The sequence below is a fragment of the Erythrolamprus reginae genome, chromosome 5 (genome assembly GCF_031021105.1).
Source record: "Erythrolamprus reginae isolate rEryReg1 chromosome 5, rEryReg1.hap1, whole genome shotgun sequence".
Taxonomy (NCBI): domain Eukaryota; kingdom Metazoa; phylum Chordata; class Lepidosauria; order Squamata; family Dipsadidae; genus Erythrolamprus; species Erythrolamprus reginae.
Genome location: NC_091954.1, coordinates 70,870,319 through 70,892,382, shown reverse-complemented (window position 1 = coordinate 70,892,382; position 22,064 = coordinate 70,870,319). Strand labels below are relative to the sequence as shown.

General features: G+C 37.4%; 1 protein-coding gene across 4 annotated transcripts in view; it reads left to right on the top strand.

Moving 5' to 3' along the window:
* The window catches only part of DGKD (diacylglycerol kinase delta), a 79,832-nt gene that overhangs the window by 12,767 nt on the left and 45,001 nt on the right, over nucleotides 1-22,064 (top strand). For 3 of the 4 annotated variants that reach the window (XM_070753038.1, XM_070753036.1, XM_070753037.1), the window contains exons 2-3: nucleotides 6,156-6,266; nucleotides 8,814-8,894. In XM_070753038.1, the coding sequence (XP_070609139.1) occupies nucleotides 6,156-6,266; nucleotides 8,814-8,894 (192 nt within the window). Of the gene's footprint in view, nucleotides 1-1,811; nucleotides 1,906-6,155; nucleotides 6,267-8,813; nucleotides 8,895-22,064 lie in introns of those variants that run through there. The other variant, XM_070753039.1, reaches the window with a different exon arrangement.

Below are 22,064 nucleotides of genomic sequence, written 5' to 3'. Positions count from 1 at the left end.
TCGGTTCTCTTTATTTAATTTCTCTGCTATATTTCAAGCAGCACAATATTGCAGCAGAATAAGGTGGACATTAATAGGAATGTAGAATATATCAAGAATGTAAAAAAATAGTAGATTCCTAGCTGAAAATAGAAATTAAGGTATTACTGTAAGGAATTTAGGCAGTTTTTATTGTTGAATTGATGTATTTGAGCTTTTGTGCAGGGTTGCCAAAATGACATAGACAGCCATATCTTTGTTCCAAATTTTTTCAGATTGTTCTATTTCTTCCCATTCATACTTTGCAGAAAGTTTGAATTAACTTTCCAACATCAGTGAGTAAAATATTCACAATTGCTTTATGACTTTTTTGTTTTGTTTTTACCTGCTTAGCATTCAGATTTCTAAATTCATTGGGTGACTTTATGCTCATCTATGTGAAGAAGTAGCTTTTGCTCTATAGTAATAGAAGATGTTACTGGGGTATTTATATTGTATCCATTATTGAAAACAGATAAAATTTTGAAAGAAAAAACTTGCAACTGCGGAAGAGATATTTTAATGATGCATATATTCAGGAAACAAGAACAATTTCTTTTCTTGAACTCTTTTTCAAAAGGGTTATTTTTCACTTTGCTCAGAAGGCATTAAAAAAAAATACATTTTTTCCAAAATGATTTTTTTTCTTCTTTATTAGAAGTCATTGCAGGAGTATCATTTGATGAAATTATATTAATTTATTATCCATCGGTTACATTATGTGTATATATTGCTTAATACATTGTTTTATGTCTCATTAATGTTATTTGCTGAACCAGGCAAATCACTATTACTTGAATCTAATCACAAATACTTGAATCTATATCATGGCTACATTGTAAATATAAATTTGTTTTCTACTAGAGCAGATCAATTAACTAGGGCAGCTTTTTTTAAAATAAACATTATTTCCTTCCTTTTCATCTGAAAAGGAAAATATTATTACTCGGGATGTCTAGACGTAGACCTTCACTTAACTACAATAATTAATACAATGCACTTAGTTGTAAAACAGGAAAGAAGACACAGCATGTTTTTTAACGATTACTTATTCTTATTCATTCTTTGGGAACCAAGTAGCATTACTGAAATGCAAATTCTTGATAATGATTTTTATTGGTGTTTGCATTGGCTACCAACATTGACCAAGATAATTAAAATGCATTCTTATGACTTGCTGATAACTACTGAGAGCGTGTAGAAATTCTTATAATAGTGCTTGCTCATTTTTGAGTGAGGAAGCAGAATAATAGGTTTCTCCTCTTTAGCCATTGACTGTGGATAACTGCCCACATGTGATACCTAAAAATATGCTGTGAACGTGGAGGCCTGTGTCTTTTAAAGATTGTTTAGGGAGATGAAAACTGCTATTTTGCTTTCACCTCAACTCTTGGGGGCTCAAAAAGCATTCCCTAGAATTGAAAGGACCAAAAACGGCTAACTGGGAAATGAACAAACTACAGAAAAGGAGCAATGTATAAAAAAAGAAAAATGCTATAAAGTCATTTTGATCTTATCTCCAGCCTTTTCCGCCCAAACCCACCAAAGTCTTTTCTAAGCTGCCTGACTATAAATAGAACAGCAGCTCTCTTGCAGAAATGGGCAGCTGTAAACTACAAGCTCTTTTTTTTTTCCTCCCCCAGCAGCATCTGTGTTTGAAAGAGGCAGCCTAATCACAGTGACATCATTTTTGCTAGTTTTTCGTATCTAAGTCATGCACCTATGGAGGTCCTGTAAATATTCTAATACTGGAAAAATCCCCTGGTTTTTTTTTTAATTAAGAGGAAGTGCATGCTGCTTTCCACAATTTTGGGGAGATAGTGGTGATTTTTTTTTTTTAAAGAAAAATATTGAAAAGAGATGGAAGAGTACTCAACATTTGCACAGGTGAGTTTGTTCTGTATATGTGAATAAACACTGGCTGGCTGGGAAACATGGGTGGACATAACTTTAAACAGAATGAAGTAATAGTAGGATACAAAATATTAACGTTAGCAAATTTCAGGCTAATAAAATGTAAAATCAAATTAGAAACAAAATTAGTTGTGTGATCATTTATAATAGCTAAATAATTCACCTTGTACTTTCGGTTCTTCCTGTCAATCTTTATAAGCATTCAAGCATTGATTATGTTTCAACTGTTTTAAATACTTGTAATAATACATGTTTTTCTATTGTTTTCATCCAAAATATAGCTTGTTCTTGCTTTATTTGGGGAGCAATTATTAAAATTTGTCTGGAAAATACTGGTATCTTACTATAAGGCAAATTTTGTTTAGGAAAATATAATTTGTTAATTACAATTTCATCTAATGGCTCATTTATGCATTTTGCTATTTGAAATTGTACAGAATTCCTATTGCTGATTTATGGCAAATTATAGTATGAACTGCATATATAATTTAACCTAAGAGATGACTTCATTATGATGTGCGGCTCCTTATAGTAGTCAGAGTATCTGCCCTTTTTGTCTGTTTTAGGTGTAGAGTAGGAAGAATACATATGGCTCTCTTTCATAATTTTTAGAAAACAGGCTGATTTTTGAAAATACTATATACATGTTATGAAGAGTTGAAGACTATTTCTTAAGACATTTTTGTATGTCAGTTCTGTAGTGCCTTGCTTTAGTAGACCCAAGCTAGGGGGCAGCATCTAACTGAGCATAGCTAATCTTCATAAACTAAACAGATTTGGACCTTATTTATTACAATGCATCCAATTAAAAAGGTGCTTCAGAATTAGAATAAAGTACCTGTATGCAATTCTTTAAAGCAACAGTGTCTTTTTCTGACATCCTCTAGTAATACGTTTCTAAGATCTTCTTTCAAATCTAATCAAAACTCTTGCATTGCCCTGTTCGTTGATAGATAGTGAGAGGTTGCCAGGAGATATCAAGATTGTAGGCTAAACAGATGTTAGCAAAAATACATATAAAAATGTAAAAGCAAAAAACCTTTGTGCTATTGCCTTGAAAAATTAATGGGTTTGTGGGAAATTAATGGCAATGGAAATTATTTATTTATTTATTATTTATTATTTAGATTTGTATGCCGCCCCTCTCCGCAGATTCGGGGCGGCTCACAACAAAGTGAAAACAATTTACAACAAATCTAAATTACTATTTAAAAATATTTAAAAGACCCCATTTTCTAAACACACACACATACATACATACATACATACATACATACATACATACATACATACCAAATTAATTCAATGACATCCATTTTTAGTGCCTTAATGTACTGTATTATATAATTTTGAGGTGTATAATAATGGATACTGACTTCTGGAAATAAAAAATGGATACTGACTTCTGGAAGTAAAAGGCTGATAAAAATGCAAAGACAAGGAGTACAGGGAGCAAATAAAAGACCTCCCATGTTGGGATTAGTTTTGGGCCAAATCTTACTTGTGAGACAGAAACCAGCTCTCAGCCCCCCTTGTATCTCCTTCAAAAGCACCTCCCCCCCCAATGTTTCAGTGCCTGGAGGGAAGGAAGGGCTGCAGGTGTCCTGGTTTATCCCAAGGAGATCTGGGAATAAATGTGAATTTCCCTGTCCTACAGCCTTCTCCATCCCCTCTTCTGTGACATTGCTTTCCTCCATTTGCTGGTGGTCAGCAAATTCAAAAAACGAGCCAAGGTTAGACAAATGATCAGCGGGCATACAACAGCAAAAGTCACATTAATAAAAAGCATGCCAAACTCAAAGTTTTACATTTCAATAAAAAGTTGGTTGTTTCATTTAAAACACTGTTATTGGGGGGGGGGGGGGGGTTCCAGAGAAAAGACATTAATCACGTATGAGTATTTTTTTTCTAAACTAAAAGCTCTATTCAGATTATTGTATTTCTCAGGGTATAAGATGCACCTTTTCCCTCCCTAAAAAGGGGAATGTGTCTTATATACCAAATGCAGCCATTTTTGGTCTCCTGAAGTCGCGTCCCTGCACCTGTTTTGCAAAAAACAGCCTGTTTGTCACAAAAATTAGGGTGTTTGTACCTTCCTCCAGCCCTTAGAAGCACTCCCCCCCAAATCCTTTGTGTGCCACATTTTTTTGTCAAAATGAGCCTGTTTTTCACCCATTTTTGTGAAAAGGGTTTGAGAGGTCTGCAAAGTACTCCTGGGGAGAGGAAGGGTGGACAAAAACGTTTTCCTTACTTACTTCTTCAGAATCTTGGTGTGTCTTACAGTTTGAAAAACATGGCAAATTGCCCTATTGGCACTCTGAGATAAATGTGTGGGTTTGGGGTTGCGGCTTGGGCAGTCATTCTCAGAAAGGCTCGCCATCACTGTCCTAGAATATAAAAAGGTAGTGTTTCGTGTTGAACTGGTGCTTATGAGTACAGTAACTAAATTGTTTTCTAATTGCCTTTTTCTGAAGTTTTTTTAAACTTTCCAGTCTAATTCAGAGCCATTGTTCTGAATATAACCAGGTTTGAATATGCTTAGATTCTTTGAAGGCAGCTCAGATCAACTAGCAATCCCTACTTGCTAACTTTTTAATATTTTGTCCCTGAAAAGTATGAATGAGTTTTCTCCATTTCATCACTGATAAAGATAGGAAATCCAAGGTTTCTGTCTCATTTAATGCCATTAACAGGAAATTAGTTATGGTAATATTTCACTGTTTCTAGTTTAGATTATCTTGATTAGGAAGGTAAATGTAACTTGCCTGATAGGTTACAGTGGTGATTCTTTTTTGCCCTAAGAGTTCTGATTTGATTTTTAATTTAATAAAATCAGAATGTACCATATATTCTTCTATAAACAAATGAGAAGTGATGATTTTATACTGTTTTTCCCCACATGATTCCAGAGAAAACAGATGGTGAGGGAAACCATGAGATTGTTCAGCAATTAAGAAGAACAGATGCTTTAGATAATTTATCCCTCTATTAAAGGGTACTTTTAAGTGTTGGAGACTTTGATATGTAACAACATATTAAAATAGATGGGTATGTGTAGAATATCTAAAGAAAATAGTTTGAACCTAGTTATTTTTGTAAATTTAATATTGAATTATTTTTAAAGATCTTGGTGATTACATCCATTGTTAAGTATAATGGTGTTAAGCAACAGTGATTTTTAAATCACTGTTTTTAAATTGAATACACTGCTTTCTTTCATACTTCGCTGCATTCTTATTTTCAAATAAAAAACAAACTTACAAAATACGTCATGGAATTCTTTCAACATTTTTTAATTTTTTTGTTTCTGATCTGAACTGCTTGAATTGGTAAGAGAAGAGAGTGCTAAGTGAAGCATGTGAACTTATTGTGCCACTTGCTCTGCATTGGTCAGTTAATGCCAGGCCCATTGTATTTGGTTTGAAAACTTCCATCTGTTTTAAAGATTTACCTATCTTCCATTATTTATTGACTTTCCCCCCACATATCTAATTTTCTTATTTAAATAAAAGTGACTAAATGAATGCAGATAAAAATATCATTATAGTTGGATACGCATATTGTGTGAAAGGGAGTGTAGAGGATGTGTGTGTGAGTGTGGCTAGATGTGGAGGAAGTGGGTGGTGGGGTAAAAGCAAAACTCAGTAAAGACAGGCTTGGCACATCAGCCTGAGAAGTGGCAGCCAGCCAGCCAGCCAGCCAGCCAGCCAGCCAGGGGCCAAGGGCCAAGAATATCTGCCCGGAGGGGAGGGGACAAGGGGGGGAGCTGGATAGATTGCCTCTCTGCTTCTTTATTGTTGTCCTCTTCATTTCTTAAACATGCAGATTGTTTCATGTTTCAGTCAAATGCTGATAGGTTTACATGAGGTATCCCTGCTGTGTGCTAATTTTATTAAAACAAGTCATCAGAACTTAGGCTGGATTGACAGGGCCGGCCTTACCCTGAGCTTTACAGCCTGGTATTATGACTATAAGATTTTTTTTTGCTGAATGAACTGTATTCTCATAGCATGATAGCATCTTCTATACATAGAAGCAATTGTTTCTTATTGCTATGAGTATAGAAAAGATTTGCAGATTAAACATGTGTTAGTTATTTCCAACAGAGGGCAGCCAAATAATATTTTTATCAACCTCAGCAATACTGTTTGTTACGGAACAGGAGCAAATTCTGATAAATGGGCTGTAGCTAAAACATTGTTTGTTTGTTTTTTGGCTTCTAGACTATTATTAAAGAGGGCATATTGATGAAGCAAACCAATTCCTTCCAGCGGTGGAAAAGACGATATTTCAAATTGAGAGGACGAACTTTATACTACGCAAAAACTGCTAAGGTATGTTATTACCCCATTAAGTATAAATACTAAAATAGGATCACACATTTCATGCAATAATATTGCAATGCCCCTAACGTGGTGTGCCTTGGGAGATACCGGTACTGCAAAATCCTGACAACATTAAACTAGAAAAATAGGATATATATGGTATAACATTGTATTTTATTATAAATTCCACCTCTATGCAATAGGGTCTATGCTCTTTCAAGTTTTATTTTATATAACACAGCTGAATCTAATACAGAATTCTTCTCATGCTGGGTTTTGTAAGCACTTGATAATGTATTTACCATAGTCATTAAGAGCACCTGGCTTTCTTTTACAATCTCTTCTTGGCAAAAATTAGTTTTCAAAATGAAAAGGCATCTTAAATTTATCCTGAGTAGTAACTTGAATATTTATCAGATACTTATCACATATCTTCTAGATATGTGGAGATCTCTCCAGTTGAAACAAGTTGCCTGGCTGTGTCAGGACTTCATATAGCAGAAGACTGGTGGAGAATTCCAGTGATCTTCTGTTCAGGTTTTGACCTTGTGTCATATAAAGAATACAACTTTAAGGTTCTTTGTTTTGAAGTATATTTGTATATAAAAATACTTCTAGATATGAAGAGCTTGTATTTTTATCATTGAGGAGATCTGCTAGGAATCAAATCCCTCTGGATACTTGATCATAAGATTTGTTCTAGATTAGTTCCACTAATTTTAATAAACAGATTTCTTGAAAAAGTGGCATCTTTTTACAAGCTTATACAGAAGCCTGGAAAATGTCACATCTTACAATAAAAGTAAGTTGAAGAGGCCTAATATATTTATGAATAACTTTAAAAATAATACAGTCTTAGTGTAAGGAGTCATTTTGTGCACCTCTTTCATTGGAAATCCCACCCTTTCTTGTATGATGATTGGTACAAATTGAGAGACAGATTATAGCTTTTGAGAAGTACTGTATTTGTCAGAGTATAAGACGCACCGGAGTATAAGACACACTTAGATTTTAGAGGTGGAAAACAAGGAGAAAAGTATTTTGAATCAAACGATGCAGTAATATAGTATTTAATAAAACACCAGTGTACCAGAATACATTTTACAAACATGTACAGTGGTACCTCATCATACAAACCCCTCGTCATACGAATTTTTCGAGATATGAACCTGGGGTTCAGAATTTTTTTGCCTCTTTTTATGAACTTTTTTCGCCTTACGAACCTGCCGCCGCTGGGATGCCCCGCCTCTGGACTTCTATCAAGCGAAGCGCCCATTTTTGCACTGGTGGGATTCCCCTGAGGCTCCCCTCCATGGGAAATCCCTCCTCCGGACTTCCGCGTTTTTGCAATGTGGTAGGGGAATCCCAGGATCGCAAAAACGGGCGCTCCGCTGGGCACCGCCGCCCAGCTGTCACCCTTGAAACAGCTGGGCGCTTCTCACCATTCTCCCGAATGCCGAACCCGGAAGTTCGGCAAAAGTTCAGGTTCGGGTTTGGGAAGCCCCTGAGAAGCCTCACTGCCCGGCTGTCACCTTTTGAAACAGCCGGGGGGCTTCTTGGCGTTCGGGAGAATGTTGAACCCGGAAGTTCGGCAAAAGTTCGGGTTTGGCGTTTGGGTTCGGGAGGCCGCCGAGAAGCCCGCCCGCCCAGCTGTCACCTTGCCAGAAGAGCCGTGGAGCTGTCGGCCGGTCGAGAGGCTCAAACGGAGGTGGGGAATCCCAATAGGGAATTCCATGGGCGGAGCTTTGACGTCACGGAGACGTCCTTCCTGGAGTCCATGTTTCGGCCGGCCAGGAAGGACGTCTTCGTGATGTCAAAGCTCCGCCCATGGAATTCCCTATTGGGATTCTCCACCTCCGTTTGAGCCTCCTGACCGTCCGACAGCTCCGCGGCTCTTCTGGCAAGGTGACAGCCAGGCGGCCGGGCTTTTCGGTGGCCTCCCAAACCTGAACGCCGAACCTGAACTTTTGCCGAACTTCTGGGTTCGGCGTTCTCCCGAACACCGAGAAGCCCCCTGGCTGTTTCAAAAGGCGACAGCTGGGCGGCAGGGCTTCTCAGCGGCCTCCCAAACCCGAACCTGAACTTTTACCGAACGTTCATAAGAAGAGACAAAAAATTTTGACAAAAGTTTGTAAGAAGAGACAAACATTTCCCGAACCCAGGGTTCGTATCTCGAAAAGTTCGTATGACGAGGGGTTCGTATCACGAGGTACTACTGTATATCCAGTATAATCCTAGGCATAGGCAGCATTCTGCTTCTCTGATTTTATATGGCATTTTGACTCATAGAATATGTTTGGGGGAAATGGATATAGAGTGTCAATGCCATCATACAGCATAGACCCTAATTGCACCATTTGGATAAATCATGTTGCCATTCATCCAGTCTTCTAAAAGTTTGCCACTTCTAAAAGATTTAGCTATACTTCCAGTTAAATAGGTGAGAGAATCTCCTGTGAAGAAATTCCCCATAATAGTTCTTCTATTTTCCAAATTTTATGTATTAGACTTTCTTTTTCTTCTTGAATTAATTCTTACCTTTTTTAAATTTTCCAGTCAATTATTTTTGATGAGGTCGATCTGACAGATGCCAGTGTGGCAGAATCTAGCACTAAAAATGTCAACAATAGTTTCACGGTAAGATTTCTTGAAATATATATCATGGTTAAGCATATCTTTGTTTTATTAATCTTATTTGGGATAGCATAAAGTGAAAAGCAAAGGAAGGTCAAAGGCAGAAAGTACTGAAATTACTAATGTTTGACTTTGTTGAAGGATTATTTTTGTTGAAGGTATGTTTTTTTCTATGAAATAGTGGTCTGTAATCTGTTGCTTGGATTATAAAACTGAAGTGCATAGCAACTCTAATTGCTTTTAATAATGCAGTTCAAAAACAAGTGAAAGTGGTTAGAATAAGTTCCGGCTGTTAATTCGCGCCTGGATACAATGTTGTTTTAACAACTTTCTCTTTCGCCTTCGTTTAGACTCCGATTCAATTTTCTTGTTTTTTAAACTTCTTGTTTAGCATGGAACATAGAAAAAACTTTTACCTTAATTGTAGCTTCTTTGGCAATATTCCTTTTTCGATTAGGGTTGTTCAGTTTCTCTGCTTTTTACTCTCTTGATGTTTCTTGCTTCCCACTGGTTAGGTGGGATCGCAATGGCCGTGTCCTCTTGGGAGAGGACCGGTGCTCCCTGCACCAGAGCTGCAGGATGAACCCTCTGTCCTGGAGCCTCGGCGATGGCTCCCCGGGCAGAGGGGAATCCCCTTTTCTAGGATCGAGCCATCCGGACTCGATCCGATCGCGCTGGGGCGACCTCTGGGAGGGTTGGAGGGGTCTCGAGGCAGAGCCCTGCCAAGAGACTCCGCTGCGATCCTCAGCAAACAAGGAGATCTAGAAGATTTTAGAATGAGACATTAAAGGATTTATTATTCACAAAATGACATTATTTGGTTGAAAAAAATTTTTTTCCTCTTTTGAAACATTTTTGAAACATTTGGTTACCGAAAGTTGAAAAATGAAGTCCGGGCTGGGATTTTTCTAGCGGAAGGACCAGACTGCTCACTATTTACCTACAAATTCTGAATAAACATTTATAAAGGGAAAAAAAACTCTTTTCCTACATTTGAGAACTTTAAAATTTGGATTATCTAATCGACGTTTTTTTTGGATTATTCTGTTGGACTATTTCCATTGGATTTCGTTTGGATTAATAGCGGTTTGTGGATTAACAGCATTTTCGTTGGATTTACTGCGGAGAGATTTCTTCCTGGGCTGTGAGAGACGGACCGACTTCATTTTAACTTCGTGAGATTAAACTGCATTTGCTTGGAAAAAGTTTTATAAATTTTCTAAAGACTATACCCTTCTTCAAAAAACGGAATACCTTTGCAGTACTCATTAAGGTGTTTCTGACAACAAATTAGATCTTCAATCAATTGTTTTTTTCTTGCATTTTCCCTTTGATAATTTCAATTTTTGAATTTTAATTCTATATTACATTATATTACAATTGGTTCTGTTTATGCATTGCTAAATTTTCTTTTGGTCTTTGGTCCCCTGTTCCTCCTAATTGAATAATAGTCTTTAACTCCGATTGTCCCCTTTCTTCACATGCTTTTACCCTCCTTCTCACTTTGCTGACTTTTCCTCCTTATCTTTGCAGCTGTGCTAAACTAACCTTTTCCCCTTTTCCCCCTCTTCTTCTTCACATCTTCTTGATATAAACTTTGACTAGAGTAATAAGAATAAATAAGTTGAGCATTAATTAGATATATTTTAAATTTTAAGTGTATTTGAAATTTAGCCTTTTATTTGAATTAGAACTTTTATTGCTATTAATTAATTGCTATTGATTTAGTATAACTGTTACTGTGGGTTTGGAATTTATAGAATCTCTTTACATTCTGCTAACATAAAATAACACTAAATTTAAATTTGAAAATGTCAAGTTCTTCCACCCATACTAAAACAATCAAGAAGCAAACAACTGTTATTTCTTCCCCGCAAAGTTCACCACATCCATCTCCCGCACAGCAGACTTTATCTGCAACTATGTTCACCAAGGAGAAGGACAGGGAGAAACAACCATCGCTGGCTTCAATCCAAGAGACATTAACAACATTAAATGACTTTATGCTAAAATCTCAACAAGACGCAACACAACAGAGAGATGAAATTAAAGCAGAGATGGCGGAAATGAAAGTTGACACAGGTGAAATGAAAGACCAGATGAAGGAGATTAAGCAAGCCTTGCAAGATAATGAAGTACGAATGAAGGCAGTGGAAGAAAAGGCGGAAAAGGTGGAGAAAAGAATTGGTCACTTGGAGGACAAAGCTGCTTCACGTTACAGAGGGTATGATGAATCAATTACACATCTGGAAATGCAACGTGCGTCATATGGACTTCGATTTCAAAACGTAATAGAAGAAAAAGATGAAGATTTAAAGGCCATTATGGCTGACATTATTGGGAAAATCCTTCAGATGGACCCAGATGACATAAAAAGAGAAATCGATGAAGTCTTCAGAATTTCTAACAGCTATATTCGCCGTTTTAATCTTCCACGCGAGATTCACATCAAATTTGTAAGAAAAAGCATGAGAGATGATATATTGCATTGGTCAAGAGCGGGACAACTACAACACCAAGGCAAAGAAATAAAAATATTAAAACAAATCCCAAGACGTGTTCGAGAGACTAGAAGAGACTATCATTTCTTGACCAAACTTCTGATCAAAGAAAACATAACTTTTCGCTGGCTTATTCCACAAGGTCTATCATTGACATGGAAATCAACGAGATATAAATTGGAGAATCTAGACCAAGCAAGAGACTTTTATGAAAACAGTGGAATATGCGAAATGGAACAGATAACAAAAGAACTGGAAGCAATGCAGGCCGAAGCCATGGGGGCACTTGCACAAGTGGAGGACCAGGACCATGGGGCCAGAAGAAAGCAACCTCAACGCGAAACCAAGAAATACAACAAATGACTACATTGAGAGATTTAAAAATCTTTTCAGTAAATGTCAATGGACTTAATGAACCAAAAAAAAGAAAACAAATGTTTTCCAAAATTAAGAATCAAAAAGCTCAAATTGTGATACTCCAAGAAGTGCATATAAAAAAAAGTAATCGGAATTTATTGTTAAATAATAAAATTGGAAAGATGTATGCTGCGTTAGCAGACCAAAAGAAAAGAGGAGTGGCAATGTATGTTGAGAGTTCTATAAATTCCAAACAACTATATAGTGATGATGAAGGTAGAATTTTGATTGTCCAGATTGATATTGAACCCAAATCGCTTGCTATTGTTTCTATATATGCCCCAAATGATGACCAAATTGCATTTTATGAAAAATTACATCAAAAAATTTTAGAATTAAATTTGGAAAATATGTTAATTATTGGAGATTTTAATGCCATAACAAATAGACAATTAGACCATTCGGGGGTGAAGAAAAGTTGTAAAAAGAAAAAAAAGAATTTACTGCCCTCAACTTTCCAAAAAATGAAAGCAGAATTGCTATTGAATGATATATGGAGGGAAAGGCATCCTCATAGCAGGCAATATACTTTTTACTCAAACCCCCACAAAATTTGGACTAGAATAGATATGGTGTGGGCTCCCAAAACAACAGCAGAGTACATACAAGACGTAGAAATAGATGTTAATACTTGGGCAGATCATAATCCAGTTATAGTCTATATGAGAAATATTAAAAAACATCGCAATTGGCAAATGAATAGAAATATTTTGAAAGAGAAAGAATATAAAGAATGGATGGAAAAGGAATTAAAAATATTTTTCGAAATTAATAAAAATACAGACACCACCCCTCAGAACTTGTGGGATGCAACCAAAGCATACATAAGAGGATTAACAATATCCTATACTGCAAAATATAATAAAGAAAGAAAAAGAAAATATGAACAATTAATAAATGAATTAAAACAACTAGAGTTTCTATCACAACAAAATGTGAAAAATAAAGATTTGGGGAAAAAAATAAATTTAATTAAACACAAAATTAGATTACAAGAACAAAATCAGCTTTTGGAAAAAATAAAGAAAGCTAAGCAACAATATTTTGAGCATGCCAATAAATCAGGTAGATGGTTAGCATACAAACTGAGAAAGCAGAGACAATCTAAATTAATTAGAAAATTAGAAGATAAAGACGGAATAATAAAATATGACCCAGAGGGAAAAGCAAATATAGTTCAAAACTTTTTTAAAGAATTGTATAAAGATGATAATATTGAAGAAGAAGCCGTATTTAAATACCTAGAGAGTGCAGAGTTACCACAAATAACAGAAGAGCAACAAGAAAAGATGGAGAGTCCAATAACGATGGAAGAACTCCTTATAGTTATTAAAAAGCAAAAAAACAACAAAGCCACGGGACCGGACGCTATCCCGGCAGAGTGGTATAAAATAGAAAATGAAGTATTAAGAAATAATATGCTCCAAATTTTTAATGAATGTAGAGTAGATGGTAAAATTCCTAAATCATGGTCGGAATCTTTGATAACTTTAATTCATAAACCAGATACACCAAAAGAAAAAATTAAAAACTATAGACCAATATCTTTATTGAATGTAGATTATAAAATTTTTATAGCAATATACGCAGATAGATTGAAAAATGTGATAAACAGCAAAATTCACTCAGACCAAAATGGTTTCCTTCCAGGTAGACAAATTAAAAATAATCTTAGAACAATTATTAATGTATTAGAGTATTATGAGCAACATTCAGATAAAACATTATCTTTAATGTTCTTAGACGCGCAAAAAGCTTTTGATAACGTGAATTGGACATTTATAAAGATGCAATTAAATAAAATGAGATTCGGCCCCAAATTTGTTAATTTAATAGACGCTATTTATTCAGAACAAACGACAAAAATTATATTAAACAATGAACAATTAGAAGCGTTTAAAATAAATAAAGGAGTGCGGCAAGGATGTCCCATATCACCTCTTCTTTTCATTATGACTTTAGAAGCACTCTTAATAAAAATAAGATCAGATCCAAAGATAAAAGGTTTAACAGTTAGAAAAGAGATATACAAAGTCCAGGCCTTTGCAGATGATTTGACTTTTATAATGGAAGATCCGTTAGTCACAGCACCAAGATTAATCCAAACAATAGAACAATATGGCAAGGTGGCAGGTTTGAAAATAAATAAAAATAAAACAAAAATTATAACTAAAAACATGAGTAAAATACAAAAAAGCAATCTAGAATGTATTACTGGAATGCAAATAGTTAAAAAAGTAAAATATTTGGGAATATGGCTAACAGCCAAAACAATAACAATAGCACGAATCCCAGCGACCGATTAGGTCCCACAGAGTGGGCCTTCTCCGGGTCCCGTCAACCAAACAATGCCGGTTGGCGGGTCCCAGGGGAAGAGCCTTCTCTGTGGCGGCACCGGCTCTCTGGAACCAGCTCCCCCCAGAGATTAGAACTGCCCCTACTCTTCCTGCCTTCCGAAAACTCCTCAAAACCCACCTTTGTCGTCAGGCATGGGGAAACTAAACATCTCCCCTGGGCACGTCAATTTATGCATGGTATGCTTGTGTGTGTGTCTGTTATCATATGGGGTTTCTTTTCTTAAATCGTTAAATTTTAATTAATTGGATTGTTGTGACTGTTTTACATGTTGTGAGCCGCCCCGAGTCTTCGGAGAGGGGCGGCATACAAGTCCAACAAATAAATAAATAAATAAATAAAAAATGATAATTATATAAAATTAATTAATGAAATTAAAAAGGATCTAGAAATATGGAACAATCTAAAAATATCATTTTTGGGAAGAATTGCTACGATTAAGATGAATATCTTACCTAAGGTATTATTTTTATTTCAAGTGATCCCAATCAATCCAGGGGCTAACTTTTTTAAAAACTTAACAAATGTGGTTAAAAAATTTCTATGGCAAGGGAAAAAGGCAAGAATTAAGATAAATATGTTAGAAGACATAAAAGAGAGGGGGGTTTTTGCGCTCCCAAACTGGAAACTATATTATCAGGCAGCCGCCTTAACATGGATTAAAAACTGGATAACTTTAGAGGACATGAGAACATCAATATTAGAAGGACATGACCTCATGCTTGGTTGGCATGCTTTTGTGTGGTACGATAAAGATAAAAACCATTCTTACTTTAAAAGACACACGCTGAGAAAATATTTATTTGATGTCTGGAAAGACATAAAGAAAAACCACTTTTTAACAATTCCAGATTGGGTTACCCCCTTGGACGCAATAATACATCCAAATTCCATTAATGACTCAAGAAATATAAGATATAAAGACTTGTTAGACAATCAAATGAAATTAAAATCTAGAATTAAACTACAAGATGAAGGGATACAAATTGATTGGTGGCATTACGCACAGATTAGATCCAGATACCAGAAAGATAGTACACTCTATATATTTAACAAAAGTAAAAACCTGTTAAGTGAGGTAATCACTAAAAACCACAACAGAGTAATTGGAAAAATATATAAATATTTGATTACCCACAAGAATATTGAATTAACATTAAAAGATAGTATGATACATTGGTGTAGAAACATAGGTAAAGAAATTGATTTAGATACATGGGAGAAAGTTTGGATGTGCAATTGGAGAATGACTAAATCAGTTTCTTTGAAAGAGAACCAAATTAAAATGTTTTATAGATGGCATCTCCCACCAAGTAGATTAGCAAAAATGTTCCCAAAGACATCACCTTTGTGCTGGAAATGTAAGAAAGAAATAGGATCCTATTATCATCAATGGTGGACATGTAATAAAGCTAAAATGTATTGGAAAATGATAGAAAAAATGACAAAAGAAATTACAAAGCAGAAAATAGATTTCACCCCGGAGTTTTGTTTGCTAGGAATTACTAACCAAAATTATAAAAAAGAAATTTTGTACTTGATTATACATATTTTTACAGCGGCAAGGATTATATACGCGCAAAATTGGAAAGGGGAAGATATCCCCAAAGAAGAGGGAGTTATTGCAAAAATATTAGACTGCGCGGAAATGGACATGATGACAAGACGCTTGAATGAACAGGAAGAAACCAAATTTTACGCAACATGGAACAATGTTTATGAATGGATAGATAAGAATAAAAAAATAAAGAAAGAAGAGTAGTAACAAGTATAGATATTTTAGATGATCTTTTCTTATTAAGATTTATCTTAGATTTAGTTTACATAGATAGAAATAGAAATTTGTTTTTTCTAAAGATTTTTTTGACTTGAAATTAATTAGAAACTTTTATATGACAGTTAATTTTTTTTACCAGATATTTTTTGTATTAGTAGCATTGAATTAGATATTCAATTGTGTATTCCTTTTTCTGTATCTGCAATTATACTTTTGAGAAGAGCAGGGATGATACATCCCTACAATGTATGTTAAATGTTTGTAAGTTTGTTTGTCATTTTAAAGAAAATTAATAAAAAGATTTGAAAAAAAAATAAAATAATGCAGACTTATTGATATCTGGGTATGGCAAAATGTAATAAGCGTAAGTTATTAATTAATTAGGTTCAAATTCCCATTCTGCAAGCTAATAAGATATTACCTTTTCATTCTTGTTAACATGCAGCATGGAAAAAGGGAAATAGAATGGTACATGAGGGCTAATTTGCATACCGGTATATAGTTGGTTTTGGCAGCTGGAAGGGAGAATTCTTTTCATTTGTATGTTGGTTGGTGAATCTGCATCACAGATGGAAGATGTATTATCTTAATGTTAGAGTTCGTGAGGGAATATATATATATATATATATATATATATATATATATATATATATATATGTGTGTCACATTTTTTTTTGCTGAATTTGAAAATTAAGGGAGACTAGGATAGATCTATTTCGGCCTTGTTTTGGCCTCATCAGCTAGCCATACCCAGTGGGACTTGAACCTGCAACCCTTGCTTTGTAAGGCAGAGAATTATCCTCTAGGCTACAGTATCCAATCCCTTCAGCTCTGCACCAGGGAAGGGTTACATATTTTTGTGTCGAATCACCCTGGTGTATTTGAAGGAACATCTCAGCTCCTTATTTGCCTCTCGGCCCAACCCAGGACCATTTCCAAGGCAGTTAATTTTATTGATAGCCGACAATTCTATCCGTATGTGTCAAATGTTTTTTTGCTGAATTTGAAAATTAAGGGAGACTAGGATAGATCTATTTCGGCCTTATTTTGGCCTCATTAGCTAGCCATACCCACTGGGACTTGAACCTGCAACCCTTGCTTTGTAAGGCAGAGAATTATCCTCTAGGCTACAGTATCCAATAACGTTCATATTTAGGATTAGGATAGGATCTAAATGAAGTACAAGAACTGTGTATATATGTTATTACTTGAGAAGAGAAATATAATTCTGCTGTCAAATTGTTATTTGTGAAAATGTGAAACAAGTTCCATTAAGAAGAAGAAATAAGATACATAAGCTTATATTGGAGTCAGTGCATTTATGTGCCCAATATACATTGTGTTGCACAATTCTCCTATGATAATATTCTGCTAAGTGAAGTGAAGGAGATTACTTTAAAAACATAAATTTCATAGAAAGCTAAAAATTCTGTTTCTATATTTATTGGATATTGGATTTTTATTTCTTGGTCTTAAATATGATACTTATGCTGTACCATAGGAATACACACTTTTTAAAGAATATGATTTGAAGAATGGAACTAGTGGTTCACCAGAGCTATAAAGACTTGGCAAAATATGTTGTATGAATGTTTATGGATCCACACTTCAGTTTTGAAATCTGTTTCTATACATTATTACAGTATCATGGTCCTATTTATATAATTATTTTATTTTTAAAATGGAAAGTGACTTTCAAAAATGAATGTTTCTCCTTTATATTAGTATCAATTCCTAAATTCTCCAGCAAGCCGAAGCATTTTACAATATAGGATATTCTTTCAAGTTTCGGGAATAGCGTAACAGTTTTTAGTGTCTGTTTCTATGCAGTACATTTTTAGAAGGACATTGACAAATGGATCATATCCAGAGGAGAACAACTATAATGATAAGTTCCTGGAAGCAAAGATTAGAAGAACAGTTGGAGACAGTAGATATGTTTAGCCTAGAGAAGAGAAGGCCTTGAGGAGATAAGGTGGTCATCTTCGAGTATCTGAAGGGCTTTCATATGTTAAATGGGAAATACCTTGCCAGAGTTATTTCAGAACATAACACAAAAGATGAGAGTTTTAAATTGCAAGCAACAAGCTTTCAGCTGAATATTAAGATGTTATTTCTAACCATAAGAACTGTTTAATAATGAAGCAGATTACAGTACTTCAGAAGCAGTGAATTCTCCTTTGCTTGAGATATTGAAACACAGGCTGTCCAGAATGCTGTAACCGTGTGTTGTTTCACTAGGAAAGGAATATACTAGATAAGTTCCATGGTCACTTACAATAACTGCTTACATAATATATGTTTGTTTGTTTGTTTCTTTATTTATTTATTTATTTAATTTTTATGCCGCCCTTCTCCTTAGACTCAGGGCGGCTTACAACATGTTAGCAATAGCACTTTTTTAACAGAGCTAGGCTATTGCCCCCACAATCCGGGTCCTCATTTTACCCACCTCGGAAGGATGGAAGGCTGAGTCAACCTTGAGCTGGTGATGAGATTTGAACTGCTGACCTTCAGATCTACAAGTCAGCTTCAGTGGCCTGCAGTACAGCACTCTACCTGCTGCGCCACCCCGGCTCATGTTATATAAAAAGAAATAAAATTATAGTTCTCTCTCATGGCGGATATAGCAGCCATGTATGGGTTAATCCTGTCTACTCGGTGATTGAACTGAGCCTGCCAAAGCTTCTTGTGAGGTCATTGTTGTCTCTCCTTCCCCAGTTTCATTCTTCTGTCGCTTCGAGTTGGATGCTAGTGCTATAGCTCTCTCTCGTTACAAACAGGTGGTGTTTTTGAAGACAATTGTGAGTCCATTCCATCTGGACTGATTGGGAGGTCTTGTGCTTGGAATTGGTTTGTTGGGGTGGGGAGCCAGAAGCCTCTGCCTGGTTCCCTACAAGCCTCTTCCTTATTTCTTTTCGCTCGCTCTCTTCCTGAGGGCTTTCAGGCAGCTAGGCAAAGCGTGCAGAGAGATCGCTTTGCAGAGCCTGTATCTCAGCTGCTAAGAGAGCGATCGAAGCGCTGGCATCCACTTTCACTTTGGCTGGGCGAGTGGAGTCACATCTGCCATTTGGAGACAGCTCAGGTCACTTTGAAACAGCAAAGCCAATCCTGAAGTAAGCCCTGTTGCTTTAATCAAACTTAGAATTTCGCTTCCATAGGATAAATGGAGCTCAGCCATCGCTATCCTCCCTCCCTCCTCTGTTCCACGTGCCGGATGGTCGCCACTTTGAATAGCAAGTTAGGCCTCCAACCATCCAAACGGTGTTCCAGGCCCTTTGTAGCCTACAAGTCAACAGCCTGTGGACCCCTAACAAAAATATTCAATAAAAAAGCAAAAACAGATAAAGCAAAATAAAATAACAAATTGATCCAGTGTCACTGACCACCCCAGAGGAATCTCATGTTACCAGATCAGCAGCATGTCACACCCCTTGAGCACAGAACCAACAGCAGGTTGAGCCATGCCCATAGGGTGCGGCACCCACTCTTATACCATGCCAATTGCTGCTAACAGATACTCATCTGCTTGATATTCACCACACATCTAGGGCACGGCCCTCCTTCAATATCAACACCTTGGTGAGAGCAGACCATCTTTTGGGCCTGACAATAATTTGATGGAGTTGACCACTTCCTCTTCCCAAGGCCAGGAATGTCACAAAGCATCTTACGAGTCCTCTGGCGCAGATACAGCAGTGGAGGCTCCCAGGTTGTCCAGAAAATATGCTGCTAAGATCTCCAGTGCCATGAAGGTGGCAGAAAAGAATTGCCATAAGCATTAGACAAATTGTGTAAGAAAACAGAACCCACTCATTCGGTGAGCTCAGAGGCAACATGATTGGACTCTATTGGACTCTATTTTACCTAATTCAGATTGTCAATTGTGGCATCCAAGGGCAGATTTTCTTGCTATGTCAGAAGGAGTCACCACTATGCCTCCTCCAAAACGGGCCCCTCCAGAAGTCACATTTACACTCACGGCAGCTGGACTCCGACCAGAGGCAGAGGCCAAGACCACCTTGCATGATGATTTGAGAGCCTTAATTGCCGAAGCAATCAATAAGGCATTGCAGCAGGCATCCAGAAGGTTCAAAAACAGGACAACTGGCTCCTGGAGGCCCCCTACCGCCAGATGGAGCATCAACTGCTAGATTCGGAAGTGGAGTTCGACTAGGGTGGAGGTCTGACCTTGGGCAATCTAGTGGATGAGAACCAGGAGGAGCGGGAGGTTTCTACCATCACGCTGTCGGAGGACAGCACTACAGGGACTCCCAACCAGAACAATCGCTGTGTGCGGAGCTCTTTCCCATCCATTTGTTCAGGCCATTGCTTTGCGAGGCTCAGATAGTAGCTGGGCTAGTCCCTCTACCTGTGGAACCTAATAAGACTCAGACTCAAGAGAAGACGGATCCCTTATTCCTGGAACAGAAGGAGATTCAAGAGGTCACCCCATTGTCTAAGATGTTTGTGGATCTCATTACCCACTAGTGGTTCCCCACAGGCTCGGGTTCCAACACACCTGTAACTAAGAAACGCCTGTTCAACATAGGTCTGGACCTATCCAAGATCCTACAGATACCGGCAGTGGATGCTCCCATTGTGGCTCTACATGCTTCCTCCAATGTCCCAGGGGATCCAGCGGAGTCTCTTTGCCTGGAGGATCACTGGACAGATCTCTCTTCAGCGAGCCCACCAGTCTGCCACGTGGGTGGTCCGCACCTCAACAACCACTTCCTTTTTTGCCAGATTCTCCTTAATCTGGCTCTAGCAATTGCAGGAGAAGACGGCACTCACTGAGAGTCACGTTTGCAGAGCCATCAACAAGCTGATTGTAGCAGCCTAGATCACAGCAGACATGTCCCTGACGGCAGCTCACTCCACGCCATGATCCTTAGGAACATCAGTGATGGCTCACAGACTCCTCTGGCTCAAAAACTGGCAAGCGGATGCCTGCCATAAATGGAAGCTGGCCACAGCGCAATATGAAAGCGAACACCTGTTTGGCAGTTGTTTAGATCCATTGCTCACTGAAACAAAGGATCACAAGAAGATTCTTCCGACAGTCACCAAATGGGCCAAGCAGTGTCCCACACCTTATCTTAGGTGCCAACCCTATTGAACAGGTGCCTATTTCCAATGTCCTCAAGGTTTTTATGGCCAACGTTATATAGAACTTATCAAGACAGACCAGAGAGGGGGCTGTCCATTTAGATCCTGCCAGCCCTTTCAAAGGGGAGGAGGTCATTCAGCCCGGAGCCCTCAATGAGTGCACACCTGAGCACCCCATCAAGGGCTGGCTGGCCCACTTTGTGGACTGATGGGATGAGTCCACTTCGAACATTTGAATTTGAGACACCATTAGATTTGGTCTCTCTCTCTGTCTAGAGTTCCATTTCCATCCCACCGAGGTTCTTCGTCTGCTGTCCACTTTCCTGAATTCCATCCAGGAGGATCCTCATGGTGAGAGCTATCCAACACTTGCTGGATATCCATGACATAGAGGCCATCCCAGAGGATGGTCTCTTCTCCTAACTATTGAAACCAGTTCTCACGCTTGGCACTGGATCTGTTTGCCTTGAACGGAAGGCAAACAGACTAGAATGGAATAAAAAGATAGTCCTTTAAAACTTGAATTAACTTTATGAATAAGCTTTTTATTAAAGAAACCAATTTCTATAGTTAACATTACCCTTTACCGGTATATCTACTTTGCCTTTAGATAGTTGCATCGGGCCATTCTTCGGCATCCCTGAACTTTGGGGAGAGCGAAAAACAGCTCCAGACTTCAATCAGGCCATGCGCATGCATGGGGGCTGGGAGCACGGGGGTTGTGTGAATGTGCAGGGGGACCAATGTGGTGGATTGTGCACATGCAGGGGAGAAGGCATTGCATTATGGATATGGACACACACGTGCACTTACGCTTTTGGCAACCGAGCCAAAAAAGTTTCGCCATCACTGGTCTATAGTATATAAGCAGGCAGAACCTTCTAGGCCAATGGGCAGAATTTTTCAGTACAATATGTTTTTTTACACTAGGACTGCCCTCTACAACTGAAGTATGTATTGCTGGTAGGGGTGGAGTTAATCTCTGGAAGTCTTCATGCACTCTCTTCTAGG